Here is a 20,539-nt window from a genome sequence, read left to right on the forward strand (position 1 = left end):
AGCAAGAGTGTCCCTCTAATTTTTAACATTCACCTCCTTAATCTTTAGTGACTTAATTTTGTATATGACCTCCCTAATTTTTATAAAACTAATGGATTTACCACTAGCCATAATTAAATGCCTACCTTTTGTGGGAGTGTTTATGTCATTTAAAGACTTGTAAACAATAAAGCTTAATATTATCAGTAAATAAAAGATAGATTGCTGCGAATAATATAGGTCATGAAATACAAAGAAAAACAGGTCATATAATAACTTAAAGTGAATCAAACTTCAGAGGACAAGATCAAACAAGATTCACATTTTCCCTCAACGAACAAGCATCAAAGTAACTGCTTTTATCAGCCCAAAGGGATCAAACGAAATCAAACTCAGAGTTATTTCATTCAGCCCCGAACAACTCAGAAGCTACTAAAAATGGGAAACATGGCAAAACAAACTCAAGTCCTTTTTGCCTTTTATATTGCTGCTATTCTCTCAAAGGCTGAATTATCACCAGAACAGTAGAGAGGATACACAGCTACCATATTAAGATCACAAGGCAAAGAAAGAAAACATCTTTGAGCTGACTAATGAACGCCAAAAACTCCCTCAATCAACTCTAGTCTTCTTTACATGACAAAAAGAAATGCTTGTTTAGTCAAATCACCATCATTTGGATTTTCTGTTACTTGCAGCCAAACACTCTGAGATTTTACAATTCAGAAAATTAAAACTGAAGAATGGGCTTACAGTTAAATTTTTAATCCTGAGTATTTCATTTAGGCCACTATATGAATATGTCAAAGTACAAAATCTTTTTAAAAAATCAAGCATAACTAACTTCCAAATATGTAGCTACAAACTTCATTTTTGTGATTGTTTGACCCACTTTATCCTAACAGATAAGACTTACCTAAAATTTAAGTGATTTACATCTATGGAAATGCTATTCTGATTCAAAAGAGCATTAACATGCTAGTCAACACACAAAAGCAGCTGTTTGAACACTTTAAGAGAAGGATATTTAAAATCCTAACTAAACTCATTTGTTTAACAAATACTATGTTTCTATAAAATACCATAAACTGGGTCTCAATGATTACCAAAATAAAAAGAAACATGCTACCCCTGCCCTCATTAAGCTTATAATTTAGCAGACAATCAAATAAACCTGCTCTGGAAAGTTTTTCTTTGGCGTTAGCCAAATTAAAACCAAGAACTGAGAGAGAATATATTCTGCAACTACATAGATACTCTTTTAAAATACAGTAAGATTCCCATAGAAATATGGGCAAAAGATACCTAAAATTCACAAATGGCCAATAAACACAGGCACACTAGTCTCAGTACTAATCAAAGATACACACAAACTAAAACACATTAAGATTTTTTTCAAAAGCTACCAAAATGGCAAAGATTCTAAAGTGATACCACACAAGGGTAATAAAAGGATTTTTATCAAATCATCTCATTTACTGCTGGCATAAATATAAATCATGTAAACTTTTAGGTATCTCACACTTGTGTCATACTTATCAAGATGCCGATTCTCTATATGCTGGAAACTTTTTTGTTCTTAGAAAGAAAAAGATGGCATTGAAAATGCAAAAGGATTCATACCTAAGGCTTAAAATTTCCAACAACTTACTGTTTCAAAGCTGCCTTTATGCATCAAATCAATGGGTGGCCGGAAAAGATCTGCAAGGGTAGTCAGTTTCTTATCTATTGCTCCTCCATTTCTTAATTCCTGTTCTTGCCGAACTGCAGCACAGGAGGATAAGGAAATTTCAGTTAGCCAGAAAATAAAAGCCGTGCATCTAGAAATATAAAAAAAATGCATCAACTGCAAGAATTACTGAACAACATGCCTGACCCCAAATGCAAATGCAAATATCTAATGCTGATTCTAAAAACAAACAAACCCCAAAACAAAGCAAGATGGGGAGGGAGTCTTAAGACTTAGCTGGTGCTCTCAATCCAAATGTAAGGAAGGATAAAAGCTGAAAATTATAGTAGAGTCACACAATGAAAATATTTCCTTTTCATATTCCAAACCAACTTTAGCAGAGGAGAAAACTCCATCTCCATTTATCCAGTTCAATGATCCTAATGTATCTGCCGTTTCTAGCTACATTCCCAATCTTCAAAGATTCTGACAGTAAGAGAACACCACCACCTGTTGTCACCTTCTCCTGGAAGTGCACAGGCTTCCCTGAATGACCAGAGTTAGTCTGGGTTCCCTTTCAACTCTCTCCAAAGTTACAAGGCCTATCTGTGCTTCAGTGAGCTCATTACAAATCAACTACAAAATCAAGCATGGTCTAATAGTTTTTCACATATTCTCTAAACAACTTTCCTTTTAAGATTCCATTGCTAAATCAGTACTAAATCCTCTAAAAGAATAAGGCCAAGAATCTCATTCTGACTTAACTCCACAGAAAGATATAAACCTATTCCAAAAAAATTATAGCCAAAATGTTAATAGTGGCTGCTTTGGGTGGTGTGGCTTTTTCCTGTTCTGTTTTTCAATACACTACAATAATCCATTTTCATTATGGTCATTCCTTTAAACTGACAACTATCGGGATTTTTTTTTTTTGGCCAATTATTCAATTATTGTTTTAAGTTGAAATATAGTTGACACATAATATTCTTTTACTTTAAGGTGTGTAACACAGTGATTCAACAAGTATATACATTACAAAATGCTTACCACTGTAAGTGTAGTTACCTTTGTCACCATACAAATTATTACAGTATTAACTGACTATATTCTCAATGTTGTAGTTTTCATCACCGTGACTTTTCTTTTTCTGAGAGAGAGCGAACAAGCGAGAGAGCACACCCACATGCATGAATGCAAGCAGTGGGGTTGGGGAGGAAGGGAGAAGAGGGAGATGGAGAATCTTAAGTAGGCTCCACGCCCAGCACAGCCTGACATAAGGCTTGATCTCACGACCCTGGGATCATGGCCTGAGCCGAAATCAAGAGTCAGACACTTAATGGACTAAGCCACCCAGGCGCCCCTGTATCTCTTAATCCTCTTCATTTATTTCACCTATCCTCTCACTCCCCTTTGGCAACTACCAATTTATTCTCTCCATGCAGAAGTCTCTTTTTGCTTGTTTGTTCATGTTTTTTTTTTAGATTCCACATGTAAGTGAAATCATATGGTATTTGTCTTTCTTTGACTTATTTCACTTAGCATAATATCCTCAAGGTCCATACATGTTGCTATGAATGGCAAGGTTTCTTTTTTTTTTTTTAATGTTCATTTATTTTTGAAGGAGAGAGAGAGGAGCATGAGTGGGAGAGGGGCAGAGAGAGAGGGAGACACAGAATCTGAAGCAGGCTCCAGGCTCCGAGCTGTCAGCACAGAGCCCACCACAGGGCTGCAACTCACAAACCGTGAGATCATGATCTGAGTCGAAGTTGGATGCCCAACTGAGCCACCCAGGTGTCCCAGTTTCATTCTTTTTTGTGCCTGAGTAATATTCCATTGTGTAATACCATATCTTCTCTACCCATTCATCTATTGATGGGCACTTAGGTTGCTTCCATATCTTGGCTACTGAAAATAATGTTGCAATAAACACAGGGGTGCATATGTCTTGTTTTCTTAGGATAAATACCAAGAATTGTAATTACTGAGTCATATGGTATTGCTATTTTTAATTTTTTGAAAACCTCCATATTGTTTTCCATATGCTGCACCAATCTACAATCCGATCAAGAGTGCACAAGGGTTCCCTATTCTCCACATCTTTGCCAACACTTCTTATTTCTTGCCTATTTGGTACTATCCATTATGACTGATGTGAGGTGAGATATCAAGACCTTGGGGGAAACCACCTTTTTCTTTTATTATAGTCAACATTTAAGTGCTCGTTCAAAAGCTGATTAACTTTGTAAATTACCAGATTTCTTACATTTCTCCATCACTCTTATTATTCTATCATCAGTTAGGTTAGCATTTGGAACAATTCAGCTCAAGGGGAAGTTAGTAACAATCACAGACTGAACTCACAAATTCCTTTTAAAATAAGGTATTTCAGGGGCGCCTGGATGGCTCAGTCAGTTGGGCGTCCGACTCCCGATTTTGTCTCAGGTCATGTTCTCACAGTTTGTGAGTTCAAGCCCCATGTTGGGCTCTGTGCTACCAGCACAGAGCCTGCTTGGAATTCTGTCTCTTGCTTTCTCTGCCCCTCCCCTACTTGCTATCTCTCTCTCAAAATAAATAAAAAATAAACATAATAAATACATATATAATAAAACTGAAATGAAATAATAAAATAAAATGAAATAAAATAAAATAAAATAAATAAAGGTGATTCCTGGGATATCTGGGTGGCTTAGTTAGTTGAGCATCCAACTCTTGACTTCAGCTCAGGTCATGATCTCACAGTCATGAAATTGAGCCCCAAGTCAGGCTCTGTGCTCAATGCAAAACATGCTTGGGATGCTCTCCTTCTCTGCCCCTCCCATGCTCTCTCTCTCTAAAATAGTAATAATAAAAATAAATAAATAAATAAATAAAATAAAATAGTAATAATAAGATAAAATAAAAATATTTTTTAAAAATTTAAGGTGATTCATGGGGTGCCTGGGTGGCTCAGTCAGTTAAGTGTCCAGCTCTTGATTTCAGCTCAGGTCATGATCCAGGTCATGAGATCAAGGCCCATGTTGGGCTCTGTGCTAAGCATGGAGGCTGCTTAAGATATTCTCTCTTCCCCTCTCCCTCCCTCCCTCTCTCTCTCTCTGCTCCCCCGCCCCCTCCCCAATTCACACACACTCTCTCTAAAATAATTTTTAAAATAAATAATAAAATAAGGTGACTCCTTAATCTTTTTCCTTAAAAAAAAAAAAAAAACCTATATAAAACAAACCAAACCAGGATCTTGGCTTGTAGCAGAGTGTATGGGTGCTTTTCCAACTTGTGGTTTTCTATGTGGGAGAGTGAGGGGAGAGGACAGAAGAGAGAAGAAGGAGGAAGAGAGAGATAATAAACTGGCCCAAGATACCTACTAGTTTCAGTTTGAAAATCTCGGAAACCATCAAATATTGAACGTGCAGGCCGTCGTCTTTTAGGAGCTTTAGGGGAAAAAAACAGAATTGATACAGAAATTTAAACCTTAATTTTGAAACAACTCTAAAAACTTCCTTATCTGCACATCTTGCTTTAAAACACTCATAGATTTATAAAGGTGTCCTCTTCAAAAACTAAAATATTTTAAAACCTTTAAGTCATTCATATACAAAAACTCAACCATCTTCAGCCCAACCATTTTGTTTTACAAATAAGAAAATTAAGGCCCAGTTAAGAGACTTAACCAAACTTATGTAAAAGACAGGAAGAAAGAAGATTTTGAGGAGGACTCCCCCTGGTGATGAAGCTATACACGTGCTGCAAATATCTAATTTAGGTTAGCCTAAGGAAGCAGACTACCCTTTAGTTGACACTTAAGTACCTAACTTCTAATCCCTAATATTATATATTCTTAGTGAGTGGATTCACAGAATTATAAACACCAAAAACATTTTTAATTTTGGAAAAAGTTTTTTTCCAGTTACACAATGGTTTAATGAGAGGAAAGTGAACAGAACCAAGGTCTTCTGATACTCAGTCTAGTGTCTATTACCCAATCCTTAAGTATTTTATAGATGAAGTTTAGAAAGCAATAATAAAAATGTTATCTTCCTATATGCATATGTTCAAATCATTTGCCAGATCATGTATGTGCATTACAATAAACCAGATCATTTACATATAGTAAACAAGGACACTTAACAATTCTTAAAATATGGGTAACAATTATTAAATTGGCTTATGGCATGCTTGGTCAGCATGTAAACAGAACAATGCTTTGCGTTAATAAATGATAAATTGAGCAGTAAGGTTAGATACAAAGTATAAAAGTCCTCCACCCATGTCAAAGCATCTTTCCCAAAAGTCTGTGTATGTCATTATATAATTCTTTCTAAGAGCAATGGAATAAAAAAGCAAAATGCAGAACCATATATTTTAAAAACTCATTTTTGTTTAAAGTATTATTTGTCTGTATATAATTTATGTACTTTTGTGTATTTATGTTAAAGAATCACAATATTATTTCTAGGAAAAGAGATGTGATTAAGAAAAGGAGAAAGAAACTTCCATGTTTTAGTTCTGTATTGGATTTTATTTATATTGAGTTTGTTTTAACCGAAAATTTTAAAATTTAAATACTGCAGTATTTTCTCCTCCCTTCAAGCAGCAAGGAATGTTACTCTTTTCAATCCTGGAACTATTTTTAATCAAGAGTTCCTATTTCAAATGTATGTTTCTGGCAAGAATAATATGGCCTGTCAAATAATGCCTTCTTAAAACTCATTATCAGATACTTTTTAACCATAAATTAAGAAAGTAAGGGTATCAAAGGATAAGGCATAGAACGGCTGCCTAAAAAGAGCATATTATGATTGGGGAGGTAGCATATAAAAGATAGTTTTCTTCTACTTTTAAAACTGCCAAAGGCAGGCCACCCAATATTCTACACTATTTCACACACACATACCCACTCTCTTCTCATTTTAGCCCTTTTCTATTAGGCACCTGATGTCTCCTACTTCCTCTTTTGCTAGCCTTGAACCCAACCCCTTTGATTTCTTGCGCTCATTATCTGCTCCTATTTGTTTCCTCCTCATTTATGTTAAGTCTAACCTAGAATCTGTCCCCAGAAAAAAAAATAAAAGGGGCACCTGGGTGGCTCAGCCAGTTAAGTGTCAAATTCTTGGTTTCGGCTCAAGTCATGATCTCAATGTTACGAGATTGAGCCCTGCATTGGGCTCTGCACTGAACGTGGTGCCTAGTTACGATTCTCTCTCTCCTCCCCCTCCTGCCCTCTCCTCTGGTCACCCTCTCTCTAAAAAACAAAAACAAAACCCAAAAACCGAAGAACCTCTCCTCAGTCCACACACAACACACATCTAGTACTAGGATCATTATTATAGGCATACCTCAGAGATAATGTAAGTTTGGTTTCAGACTACCACAATAAAGCAAATATCATATTAAAATGAGTCAAATGAATTTTTGAGTTTCCCAGTACATACAAAATTTATGTTTACACTAAAGTGGACCATAGAATAATACAGAATTGAACTGCAAGGCTCTTCTTATATGCGGATATTTTTCAACAAATACAGTAAAGTTTTTCTCTTATGATTTTTTAATAACATTTTTTCTCCAGCTTACTTTTTTGTTAAGAATACAGTATATGATATATATATAACATACAAAATATGTGTTAATCAACTGTTTATGTTATTGGCAAGGCTTCTGGTCAACCGCAGGCTATTAGTGAAGTTTTGGGGAGAATCAACAGTTATATGCATATTTTCAACTGCTTGGGAGTCTGCTCCCTTAACCCTCGAGCTGTTCAAGGAACAACTGTATATTGTAGTCCATTACGTGTGCAATAGCACTATGTGTTTAAAAATGTACACATTAATTTAAAACATTTTTCTTGTTGGGGCACCTGGGTGACTCAGTCAGTTGGGTGTTCAACTCTTGATTTCAGCTCAGGTCACGGTCCCAGGGCCATGGGATCTAGCCCTACATTGGGCTCTGTGCTAGGCATGGAGACTGCTTAGGATTCTCTCTCTTTCCCTCTGCCCCTCTACCCCAATGGCACCCTCTCTAAAATAAAATTTTAAAAAATGTATTGCTAAAAACTGTTAACCATTGTTGGAGCTTACAGCAAGTTGTAATTTTTTTTTGCTAGTGAAGGGTCTTGAATCTATGTTGATGGCTGTGAGTGATTACAGTGGTTGCTGAAGTTGGGGTGGCTGTGGCAACTTCTTAAGATAATAAAGTCTGCTGCATAAATTGACTCTTATTTTCACAAATGATTTCTCTGCAGCATACAATTTTGTTTGACAACATTTGAGATGAACTTCTTTCAAAATTGGGACTCAATCAAGGTGCGCCTGGCTGGCTCAGTCAGTGGAGTGTGCAACTCTTGATCCTGATTGAGGTTGTGCATTTGAACTCCACATTGGGTGCAGAGATTCTTTAAATAAATAAATAAATAAATTTTTAATAACTGGAGTCAATCCTCTCAAACCCTGCTACTGCTTTATCAACTAAGTTTATGTAATATCCTAAATCCTTTGTTATCATCTCAATAATCTTCACAGCATCTTCACCAGGAGTAGCTTCCATCTCAAGAAACCATTTCCTTTGCTTATCCCTAAGAAGCAACTCCTCATCCATTCAAGTTTTATCAAGAGATTGCAGCAATTCAGTTACATCTTCAGGCTCTACTTCTAATTCTAGTTCTCTTGCTATTTCTACCGCATCCGCAGTTACTTCCTCCACTCAAGTCTTGAAGTCCCAAAGTCATCCACGAGGGGTTGGAATTACTGCTTCCAAATTCTTGTTAATGTTATTGTGGCCACTTTCTATGAATCATGAATGTTCTTAATGGCATCTAGAATGGTAAATCCTTCCTACGAGGTTTTCAATTTACATTGCCCAGATCTATCAGAAGAATCACTGTCTATGGCCTTATGGGATTCATTTTTTTAATAGTAAGACTTGAAAGTAAAAATCGCTCCTTAATCCATGGGCCGCAGAATGGATGTGTGTTAGCAAGCAAGAAGACAACATTAATCTTATTGGACATTACCATCAGAGCTCTTAGATGACCAGGTGTGTTGTCACTGAGCAGTCATATTTTGAAAAGAATCTTTTCTTCTGAGCAGGTCTCAACAGTGCGGTTAAATATTTGGTAAACCACGTTGCAAACAGATGTGCTGTCATCTAGGCTTTGTTGTTCCATTTACAGAGCTCAGGCAGAGCAGATTTAGCATAATGCTTAAGGGCCTTAGGATTTTCAGAATGGTAAAGGAGCACTGGTTTCAACAAGTCACCAGCTACAATAGCCCCAAACAACAGAGCCAGACTCTCCTTTGGAGATCTGAAGCACTGACTTCTCCTCTCTAGCTATGGAAGCCCTAGATAGCATCTTCTTCCAACAGAAGGCTGTTTTGTCAACACTGAAAACCTGTTGCTTAGTGTAGCCACCTTCACTAATTATCCAAACTAGATCTTCTGGATAACTTGCTATAGCTTCAACATCAGCACTTGCTGTTTCCCTTTGCATTTTTATGTTATGGAGATGGCTTTTTCCCTTAAACGTCATGAACCAACCTCCGCTAGCTTCATATTTTTCTTCTGTAGCTTCTTCACCTCTCGGCCTTTATAGAACTGTAGAGTTAGGGCTTGCTCTGGATTACACTTTGGCTTAAGGGAATGTTGTAGCTCGTTTGATCTTTGATCCTGACACTAAAACTTTCTCCATATCAGCAATAAGTTATTTCCCTTTTGTATAATTTGTGTGTTCAATGGAGTAGCACTTCTCATTTCTTTCAAAACTTTTTCCATTGCAGAGTGCCTGGGTGGCTCACTTGGTTAAGGTTCTGACTCTTGATTTCAGCTCAGGTCATGATCTGTTTGTAAGTTTGAGCCCTGCATCTGGCTCTGAATTGACAGCGTGGAGCCTCTTGGGATTCTCTCTTGCGATTCTCTCTCTCCCTCTCTCTCTGCCCCCTGCCCCACCACCCCCCACACACGCTCTCTCTCAAAAGAAATAAACAAACTTAAAAAAAATTTTTTTTCCTTTCCATTCGCAACTAGGCTAATTGGAACAGGAGGCCTAGCTTTCGGCCTATCTCAGCTTTCAATATGCCTTCCTCACACAGCTTAATCATTTCTGACTTCTGATTTAAAGTAAGAGATATATGACTTTTCCTTTCACTTGAACACTTAGAGGACATTGTAGGGTTATTAATTGGCCTAATTCCAATATTGCTGTGTTTCAGGGAATAGAAAGGCCCAAGAAGAGGGAGAGACAAGGGAATGGCTGGTTGGTGAATCATTGTATCAACCAAGTCCACCAACTCATAAGGGTATGGTTTGTGGTGCCCCAAAACAATTACAATAGTACAAAGATCACCATGACAAATATAACAATGAAAATGTTTGAAATATTGCAAGAATTACCAATATATAACACAGACACACAAAGTGAGCAAATGCTATTGGTAAAATGGCACTGATAGACTTGTTCAACACAGGGTTACCACAAACCATTCATTTATTCAAAAAAAAAAAAAAAAAAAGACAGTATCTGCAAAGCACAATAAAAAAGGCATGCCCATACTCCCACTTGCCTCTTCCATATGTGGTTTCCTGACTCTTCCAAACCATCTGCTATACAGCAAACATCAGTCCTTTGTATTCTCACTCTACTGCCCACATACCAGGAGTGCTGGTCACTGAGGTCAAAGAGGCTAAGCTATAAAAAGCTAATAAAAGATTCAAGAGGAGCTTCATAGAATAGGGGAGTGGGACAGGTAGAGAATAAATATTTAGTAAGAAGAGTGGCACTGCACACATTTCACAAATCCTTATTAATAACTGACTTAAGAGAAGATATCTGGATTTTCAGATCCACTTCTGCATTCTATCTGTTGTTATTTTCAAAGTTCAAATAAATGAAAAAAAATAAAATTCAACCTAACACAGATACATAGTTTTAAGGGGAGGAGTATTTTAATAGTGTTTTAAGATCATTGTGAATATTCTCCTTTGATACTCAACTAGTGGTAGCGTCTTAAAGGTTAGTTGCAGCATGGAATCTAAAATCTTATCAATGAACTTTTCATTATCTGTTCCAATAAAATCCACTGGTCTATGTGGTAAGCAGTCTCTAGGATGGCCTCCAATTTTCCCAATCTTCGATATTCATAACCTGTGTGTGAATATCTTGAATATGGGCAGGATGAAATAGAATGTGAAAGAGGTGACGTGATGGGAGGTCACTTCTAAGATTAGATTACAAAAAGATGGTGGCTTCTATAATGGGCTGCCTTTTATTGCTCTCTCATTTGCTCTGTGGTAAGGAACTGATGTCTCCAGCCAACCAACAGCCACATGAGTAAGCTTAGGAGATCCTCCTCTATTCAAGCTTTGAGATGATTATAGCTCTGGCTGACACCTTGATTACACCCTGTGAGAAAGTCTAACCAAAGACACCCAGCTAAGTCACTTTTGGATTCCTGGACCATAGAAACTGTGAGATAACAAATGTTTGTTGTTTCAGGAAGCTAAATTTTGGAGCAATTTGTTATACATCAATAGATAACTTTTATGCAATCCATCTTACTGTCTGAATAGATCTTTTACCCATGCACAATTTTGTAATATGGTATACTGGTCATTTGAATACATTCGTCACAGCTCTTTCTGCCCATGGGTCCTGTCCCTGTGCTTTATTAAAACCATCCTTTTTGCACCAAAAAAAGAAAAAGAAAAAGAAAACATTTGTTTACTGAGTTATGCAAACATTCCAAACACCAAGCATTTCATTATACAATAATAATTTAAAAATCACCATCTGTTAGGGCCACCACTAATCTTATCAGAAAGCTTTTAAGTATTGGGAAGGTATCAAGCTCATAATTATGGATATCAACTTGCTAAAATCCTAATTTCTGCCTGAAAGTTCTTTTTTTTTTTTTTTTTAAATAACTGGTAACAAATAATGTCAGTTGTTTGTCTTAAAGCAGTAATAGGCTTTTATTCACATTCAAGAAAATGTCTGCCAAATGCCGAAGTCTAAATCACCATAGTTTGTCAGGAATTTTTCAAGTAAAAATAATGTTCCATGACAGAAGCAGCTAGTTTAGCTCACAACTCAAACAACTGTACAAGTGCTTTTCCTTAAAGTAATCACAGTACTTTTCAGTATGCAGAAGTGCTTTATGCATACCCTATTTCATAAAACAGAATGGTTTAAAAAATGTATACTTAGGGGTCAAGATTTAATGAAATTAATTTATACTGCTTCATCAAGCAGTACTGCTTTATTTATTATTAAATAAAATAGGAGTTCTTTTTAATTTTTATTGTGAGTATATAGCAGTGAAGACTTTACAGTTTGGTGCCACTGTCCTGTTTCAATTAAGATGTAGCAGTTTGATTCATCATTGCTTTTGAACCATCAGTCCAAATGTCAATAATGTAAAAAAGGCAAATAACTTATGAAAATAATTTTGACCTCACACACACCCAGACCACACTTGAAATCAATACTGTCATAAGAAGAAAACAGTACTCCAAAGACCTTTATCAAGTTAATATGGTCTAATATGAAAGTTAGGACTAACTTCCTAACTATATAGTCATTCTCATCCCCCTGTTTGCTGTGTATCAAACCTGAGGGAAAAGAAGGAAATGGTTCCAAATGGGAACTCTTTGGCCTCTCTACAATGGTAAAACAGCACAGAAATTTATTTCCTGTAGTCTACCCCACTCAGAAATCCTGCCTTATTCCTGGCAATAAAGAAACGATAAAGCTTCCAAGGGCATCACCCCCTCAATTCCAAAATCCATTCATAACATTTACATGAAAAAAATCATGAACAAAATTTTATTACTTCTGGTATATTAACAGCACAATGACTGGCTGAATCAAAGTCCAGAAAGCCCATATTATACTTCAATATTCAGTTCTTACAGTTTTCTTCCTCCCATCTTTATTTCTGAATCTAGACAGTACATTCTGTTATTTCTTACTACAGTAAACTCCAAAGCTGCCAAGTCAAAGATTGCTTTAAAAAAAACTCCAACTAAGGTGTTTTTTCAAATCAAAACATATGGTTTATATCATTTTGTTCATCCTTTTCTTATTTATTTCTTCTCCTTTATGCTAGTTTACCTACAAAACTTTATATAGGTCTATTTCTCTGCATCACTGTTCTCAATATGTACAATATACATTTCTATTTCTTTGTCTGCCCAGATTATAACTTTGTTTCCTATTTTTTAATGTACCTATTAATGCCTAAAATATTTGGCATGCAAAAGGTAAGTGTTTATTAATCTAAAACTATAAATTTTCTTTAATTCTAATTAAATGTACCATTTTCTATAGTCTCTATATGCACCCAGATTGATATCACAATTTTCTGCATGGATAAGGTATTACTTTCTCCTTTCAAAACAGAAAAAGTGTTTCTGGAAATTAAGAAAGAGTAAAGATGGATATGGCAGTCAAGTAAGTGCCCCCCAAAACAAAAAATACTCGGGAGTCTTTAAATGATAGATTTGTTCCATTACAAGGTAGTAGTTCTTTTTGCTAATTTTCCTCTTTTTGGCCTTCCACAACAAATACCAACTTTTTAATCTGGTTCTCTCCTTGGAGACAACTATGCAATTTTCCTGGAGGGAGTACAGAATTATAAGATAAGAATTGACTCTACACTTGAAGTAATAATCTCTGAGTAAGCCTTCATATCTTTTGATAGCTTTATTAAAACTCTAAAGATAACAACAGAGTCCAACAAAACTAAGGGAAAAAAGGTGAACTTACCACCAAACAAAGGTTCTGGTTCCACCAATATTTCCTGTTTTTGAGGAATTGGGGCACGAACTTCTTCTCTATTAAAAGAAGTAGGAAAATATCAAAAGGAAAACTGTTTTCTGCTACACGTTCTCTCTATAACTATTGTGAATGCATTCAAATTAACAAGTAACATGAACATCAAACTTAGTGACTTTTAGGAACCATGGTGTTAAATGACTGCTAGATGGTTTCCATACAGAGGTCAACTAGAATAAAGTACCTGGCATAGATGGCTCAAATGATTTCTAAAAAAAGAGAACAAGGGTATCCGGGTGGCTCAGTCAATTAAGTGTCTGACTCTTGATTTTGGCTCAGGTCACGATCTCACGATTTGTGAGTTTGAGCCCCGCATCGGGCTCTGTGCTGGCAGCGCAGGGCCTACTCGGGATTCTCTCTCTCCCTCTCTCTCTGCCCCCTCTCTCGGTCATGCGCCCTCTCTCTCTCCCTCCCCCCCCCCAAAAATAAATAATAAACTTAAAAAATAAATGTAAAAATAAAAAAGAAGAGAACAGAAAAAAAAAATTTTCCCCTTTCCTCCCAAGGTCTTTACCCTAGATTCTTTTCAGAAAAAAAAAAAGGGAGTTTACCAAAAACAAAACAGAAAATCAGACAAAAAAATTAATGGAGGGGCACCTGGGTGGCTGAGTTGATTAAGCATACAACTCTTGATTTTAGCTCAGGTAATGATCTCATGGTTCATGACACCAAGCCCACACTGGGCTCTGCACTGACAGCACAGAGCCTGCTTGGGATTCTTTCTCCCCTCCTCTCTCTGCCCTTCCCCTGCCCAATTGAACACACATGCTCTCAAAATAAATAAACATTTTTTTTAAACTAATGGAAAAATATAGGCATAATAAAAGCAGTATTACATTACTACTGCATCAAACAATACATCACACAGATATATTAAAATAAGCTATATAAACAAGCAGTGAATTTTATGCTAGCTATAAAGATGGTTAACATAGGTATTACCTTGGATTATTTATTAAGTAGACTCCAATACATAGAGCACAGAAAAATTATTAATCTTTTAAAGGCCTATAAACTCTTCAACGTTTATCTCCAAAGAGTTTACTAATAACCTATCTCTTCCAGTAAAAACTACTCATTTAGAAATACTGTAAAAATGGTGTATACTCCTTTAAATATATTTAACTATTTTATAGTTTAAACTCAAATTTTTTTATTTTTTTTAATGTTTATTTATTCTTGACAGAGAGAGAGAGAGAGACAGAGAGAGACAGAGAGCCAGCATGAATGGGTGAAGGGCAGAGAGAGAGGGAGGCACAGAATCTGAAACAGGCTCTAGGCTCTGAGCTGTCAGCACAGAGCCCAACGCGGGGCTCGAACTGACAGTGAGATTGTCACCTGAGCCGAAGTCGGATGCTCAACTGACTGAGACACCCAGGCGCCCCTAAACTCAAATATTAATCTCTACTTATTATTTTCACAGCAAGGAAAAGTGAATTCCCAATTTATTATTGTCCTGTTTATGATGTTAATTTAAGTTAGGCCTATGTTTTTCATTCAGGTGTTTCTAATAGAAGTAACTGAGCTTAAGGCCCTGCTTTTGATATCAAAGAACTGGAACTCTAAAACATACTTTATGAAATAAACTATGAATACTCATTTGTCAACAAAAACATCCAACAACAACAAAAAGAACAACTGGCTGGACAAATACAATAAGCCAAATGATGGATAAAGGGCAATTCAAAATTATGTTACGTGTATCAGTCACTGCTCACACAAAAAATTTAAATCATCTGAAGTAATAGACAATGCATCTATAAGAGGAAGAGGAAGTTCTATTAACCCTCTTTCATCAAAGAGAATTAATCTATTATCTTAAGAAAATTAAGAATTTAGAAGACCTCTTTTACCTAAATCTTTCCATGATTGCTATCATTTTACAGCATAAATAAAATTATCTCAATCTAAGAGAGAAAACAATTAATTACTCAGAAAACAAACCTTAAATCTGATGAAATACATCAATTAGGGGATGGATTAAGTAGTAGTCCCTATACAAGAAAACTTGGTTACTACACGTTTGAGGGTATCTGTTCCAAGATTGTTAGCTACCTAACAAAATGAAAGAATGGAACAGAAAAAGGTAAACTGTAAAGAGTGAAAATTATAGCTTAGGAGTTAGAAGCCATTATCAAGTGTTAATCAATTATCAATACAAATAATCTACGTCAAATTATAATGTAATTCAGTAGGAAAAGACATTCATCTATCAAAACTAGTTTTATTTTTATTTTTAATTAATAAATTAATTTTTTTTAGGTAGGCTCCATGCCCACTGTGGGGCTTGAACTCATGGCCTTGAGATCAAGAGCTGCATGCTCTATTGACTGAGCCAGCCAAGTGCCCCATATCAAAACTATTTTTAAACACATTTAAGAAAACATGTTTTGTATAATGAGAAGTTATATTCCCCCAAATGAGCTGTGAATACCTGTTACTCAAGTTTCTGTAAACTAATCATGTTTTCATATTGATTTCCATGAAAAATTTGAGCTATTTTGGGGGAGAATGGGATATCAACATCTGAAATTCATGGCCAACACTGCTAGGAAAAAACTTTATTAAGTATTAATAATGATCCCTAAAGTTCACTCTTCATGTGGAAACAATTATTACTCTAGAATCTGGAGCTAGAGGCAACTCTGTCTTGAATGTTATTTAGATTTTTAAATCTATCTCTAATTTAAAAATAATATCCATCCATGTCTTTAGTCTATTCCCTTGGGAATTCCCTCTAGGAATCCCTAGAAGATTCCTCTTGTCTAGTATCTCATGTTGTAAACACCAAGAGTTATAAAAGAAATCTAAGTATTAAAGTCTTATTTAAGGATCTGCATAATTTTGTTTCAAAAATCAATGGTTGTCCTTGAGTAGCATTCATCCCTAGTATCTTCCAAAGACTTGGAATTTTGCCTATAAGGTATTCATTTCAAATGCTCATTGGTATCAAATGTAAAGGGCAAAAAACATCCAAATCTGTTCACCATTAATTCTCAGTCTCTACAGACTACAGTTCCATATGTTAAAGGTGCTTCTAATTTGGGGCGCCTGGGTGGCTCAGTCGGTTAAGCGTCTGACTTCGACTCAGGTCACGATCTCGCGGTGCATGAGTTCGAGCCCCGCGTCACGCTCTGGGCTGATGGCTCGGAGCCTGGAGCCTGCTTCGGATTCTGTGTCTCCCTCTCTCTCTGCCCCTCCCCCGTTCATGCTCTGTCTCTGTCTCAAAAATAAATAAACGTTAAAAAAAAAAAAAAAGGTGCTTCTAATGATTAACTACATGTAACTATCTTTAAGGTATAAAGGATTGTAATTATTTTTCAAAAAATTTTCATGGCAATGCAAAACTCTCCTGGAACAATGTAATAAGTAAATGTAGAATTGGGAAATCTGAGCTGTAGTGGGCTTTAGTTCCATCCATATCTGCGAAGTAATTACTGTGTAGCTTAGGAAATTGGCTATGCCTCTGCTTTCTCATCTGTAAAATGTGGATAATAATGTCATCCTATAGGGTTCTTTTGAAGATTACGGGGGTGCCTGGGTGGCTCAGCTGGTTGAGCGTCCAACTTCGGCTCAGGTCATCATCCCGTGGTCTGTGGGTTTGGGCCCCGCATCGGGCTCTGTACTGAGAGCTCAGATCCTGGAGCCTGCTTCAGATTCTGTGTCTGCCTCTCTCTCTGCCCCCCCCCCCCCCCTCACGCTCTGTCTCTCTCTGTCTCTCAAAGTTGAATAAATGTTAAAAAAAAATAATAAAATAAATAAATAATGACATCCTATAGGGTTATTTTGAAGATTAAATAATAGACATGACTGTGCTCTAGAGAATTTAAGGTATATAAGTATAAAAATTTCCACATGACACTTTTTCAGATGCTTTCAACTTTTAATTTTTTCAAAACCACAGAATTAACCTAACTGATAAAAATGCAACTGCGCAATTTAGGCAAGGGGTAGCTCCTAACAATAAATAATAAATTCATACTCTGTGTGAGGTCTGACTGTGGAGACACTTGCTGAACTGGTACTGGGCTCTTCAGCAATTCCTCCACCATCCAAAAACATAGTAACTGCCATCTCCAGATTATTGTTGCAGGCTTCGAGCATATGTTTCCCTACACTTTCACTTGCACCTGCAATAGCAAAAAGAGAGGGAAAAAGTTAAAAAAAGAAAGACACCTTCTTATTATATTCAGTTCATGTTAGAATACAGAATTCCCAAGCAAACTAACAGTACTTTTTCCCTTTTAGAATGAATGACTTAAAAAAAAAACAAATAAACAAACAAAAAAACCCACCTTGTTTACTTTTACAATGTTGGCTGATTAGTAAATATACAAAGCTAGAAAAGAAACTAACAGCATTAAAATAGTGGTCTTCCTTTACAATAAAACCACATTAAATAAAGCATGTCTTTAAGTGGACCAACTACATATTTATTAATAAACTGAAAAAAAAAAGAAAGAAAAATGAAAGACTACATTCTAGAAAATGAGAAATATTTTGTTAGAATACATTTCAGTCAGTTAGCATTTCTGTTTCCATTAAAAAGAAAACATTTTTTTAGTAACAACGGAGAGAAGTGAGATGGGACATTTTTGTCAATAATATAACCAAGTCAAAATCTGGTAAGAAATGTCAATCTTCATCATTTAAAACTGGCCCTATCACACATTTATTTATTGGTAAAAGTAAAGCCAGCATAGTCTTTTACATGCGATATAAACTGGTAAAGCCCTTTACAAAAATTTTTACACAATTTTACAACATGTATCAAAAAGTACTCCTTCCTTTTTGACCCAGTAATTTGGGCTTTCTAGTAAAAAAAATACCTATTCTTTTATTTATTCCACATCAAATACTACATGTATAAACACGTCCATATACATGTCTAGTATTGTTTCAGTATTGAAAACTTGGAAACACAAATATACAATAGTAGTAGAGTCTAAATTGTAGAATTTATTTGCTGGAACATTTCGTGACCATTAAAAAGCATCTCAGGGGGTAACTAGGTTTCTCAGTTGGTTAAGCATCTGACTCTTGATTTAGGCTCAGGTCCTTATCTCACAGTTCATGAGATCAAGCCCTGCATTGTGCTGTGGGCTGACAGCATGTTGCCTGCTTAGGATTCTCCCTCTCTGTCTCTGCACCTCCTCTGTTCTCTCTCTCAAATTAAAAAAAACATTAAAAAAAAAAAAAGTCATCTCACGTTTTCCATCTGGGATGACTTTCCTTCTACCAGAATCATGTCCCTTATAATTTCCTTCTGGGGGGTGTGTATGTGTGTGTTGGGTCTGAAAACATCTTTATTTTACTGTCATTCCTAAAACACAGTTCTATTTGGATATTCTATGTTCAGGCTGATAGCTATTTTCTCTCAGTAAAGACAGCATTCCAATGTCCTCCAGCTTCTGTTGTTGCTGCTGGGAAATCAGTTGCTAGACCAGAGAAAATCATTTTTATGGCAATCTGTTGTTCCTCTCTAGTTGCTTTTAAGATTTTTTTCTGTCTTTGGTTTTCTGCAGTTTCATTCTGGTCTGTCATGGCTGATTTTGTTTTTCTCCTTGGGATTCACTGCACTTCTACCATGTAAGGAATGTTATCTTTGATCAATTCTGAAAAATTCTCAGCTATTTCTATTTAACAATTACCATACTCCTTCATTCACACTTACTTCTTTCTGAAACTCCAATAAGATATATGTTAGAACTCTTCACTCTATGGTGTGAGTCTGGTTTTTGTTTTTTTTTTTAAATTTCAGTTACTTTTTTATAATTAGAGTTCTGTTTTTGTTTTTTTCCTAATATGCCTTACCATGTTTCAGAGACCCTTCATATTCACATTTCAATCTTTTTATTTCTTCAAACATATTGATCAAACTTATTGGAATTACTAAGAAAAAACAAACTTTCTGCAGTCTATAGAGGTCATCATCTCATTTCGGCTGGTTCTTGTTTGTTTCTGGTGGTTCTTGTCTTGTGCCATGGTTTTTGTGCATTCTGCGGTTTTTTTCCCTGTGATCTCTTGTGCCTTGGATTTTTAAAGTAGTAGTTGAAGATAAATTCCTCCTAAGAGGATGTGATTTGATAGTGAGTTTTTTTGTTTTGTTTTGTTTTTTTATTGTCAAGTTAGCTAACACACAGTGTAGTCTTGGCTTCAGAAGTAGAGTCCCATGATTCATCACTTACATACACACCCAATGCTCATCCCAACAAGTGCGCTCCTCAATGCCCATCACCCATTTTCCCCACCCCCATCAACCCTCAGTTTGTTCTCTATATTTAAGAGCCTCTTAAGGTTTGCTTCCCTCTCTGTATCTTATTTTTCCTTCCCTTCCTCTATAGTCATCTGTTAAGTTTCTCAAATTCCACATGTGAGTGAAATCATGTAACTTTCTCCGACTTATTTCACTTAGTGTAATACTCTCCAGTTTCATCCACATTGCTACAAATGGCAAGATTTCATTCTTTTTCATTGCTGAGTAATATTCCATGGTGGGTGGGGTGGGTGTGTGTGTGTGTATCACATCTTCTTTATCCATTCATCAGTTGATGGACATTTGGGCTCTTTCCATACTTTGGTATTGTTGATAGTGCTGCTATAAACATTGGGGTGCATTGCCCCTTTAACTACATTCTTTTTATTTTTTGTTAATGTTTATTATTTTTGAGAGCGAGACAGCATGAGCAGGGAGGGGCAGAGAGAGAGGGAGACACAGAAACAGAAGCAGGCTTCAGGTTCTGAGCTGTCAGCACAGAGCCCGACACGGGGCTTGAACCCACAAATGGTGAGATCATGACCTGAGCTGAAATCAGATGTTTGACTGAGCCACCCGGGTGCCCCTAAATATATTCTTAAGTTGGGTAAGACCACATGGAAAGTGTGACCCTATAAAAGACCCTTATTATAAATTCTCAGTGACAATATCTCCTGCCACTCTCCAACTGCCAAGGTTGAAACAAAGTCTCAGCTTCATTAAGGGGAAGGGTCTCCTTTCAGACTCCTTTCCTTAGGAAGGTCACAGGCTTTGTTTCCCATTTCCTGTGGCCTATGAGGCTATCAAAAGAGAA

At 36.3% G+C, this 20,539-nt stretch overlaps 1 protein-coding gene across 1 annotated transcript in view; it reads right to left on the bottom strand.

Annotated features, from left to right (window-relative positions):
- The window catches only part of UBXN7 (UBX domain protein 7), a 58,053-nt gene that overhangs the window by 21,493 nt on the left and 16,021 nt on the right, over positions 1–20,539 (bottom strand). Inside the window, exons 2-5 of the mRNA XM_027061108.2 lie at positions 17,452–17,599; positions 13,401–13,468; positions 5,008–5,073; positions 1,631–1,743 (exon numbers count right to left, since the gene is read on the bottom strand). Of these exons, the coding sequence (XP_026916909.1) occupies positions 1,631–1,743; positions 5,008–5,073; positions 13,401–13,468; positions 17,452–17,599 (395 nt within the window). The remainder of the gene's footprint in view (positions 1–1,630; positions 1,744–5,007; positions 5,074–13,400; positions 13,469–17,451; positions 17,600–20,539) is intronic.

This window comes from Acinonyx jubatus, chromosome C2 (genome assembly GCF_027475565.1).
Source record: "Acinonyx jubatus isolate Ajub_Pintada_27869175 chromosome C2, VMU_Ajub_asm_v1.0, whole genome shotgun sequence".
NCBI lineage: Eukaryota > Metazoa > Chordata > Mammalia > Carnivora > Felidae > Acinonyx > Acinonyx jubatus.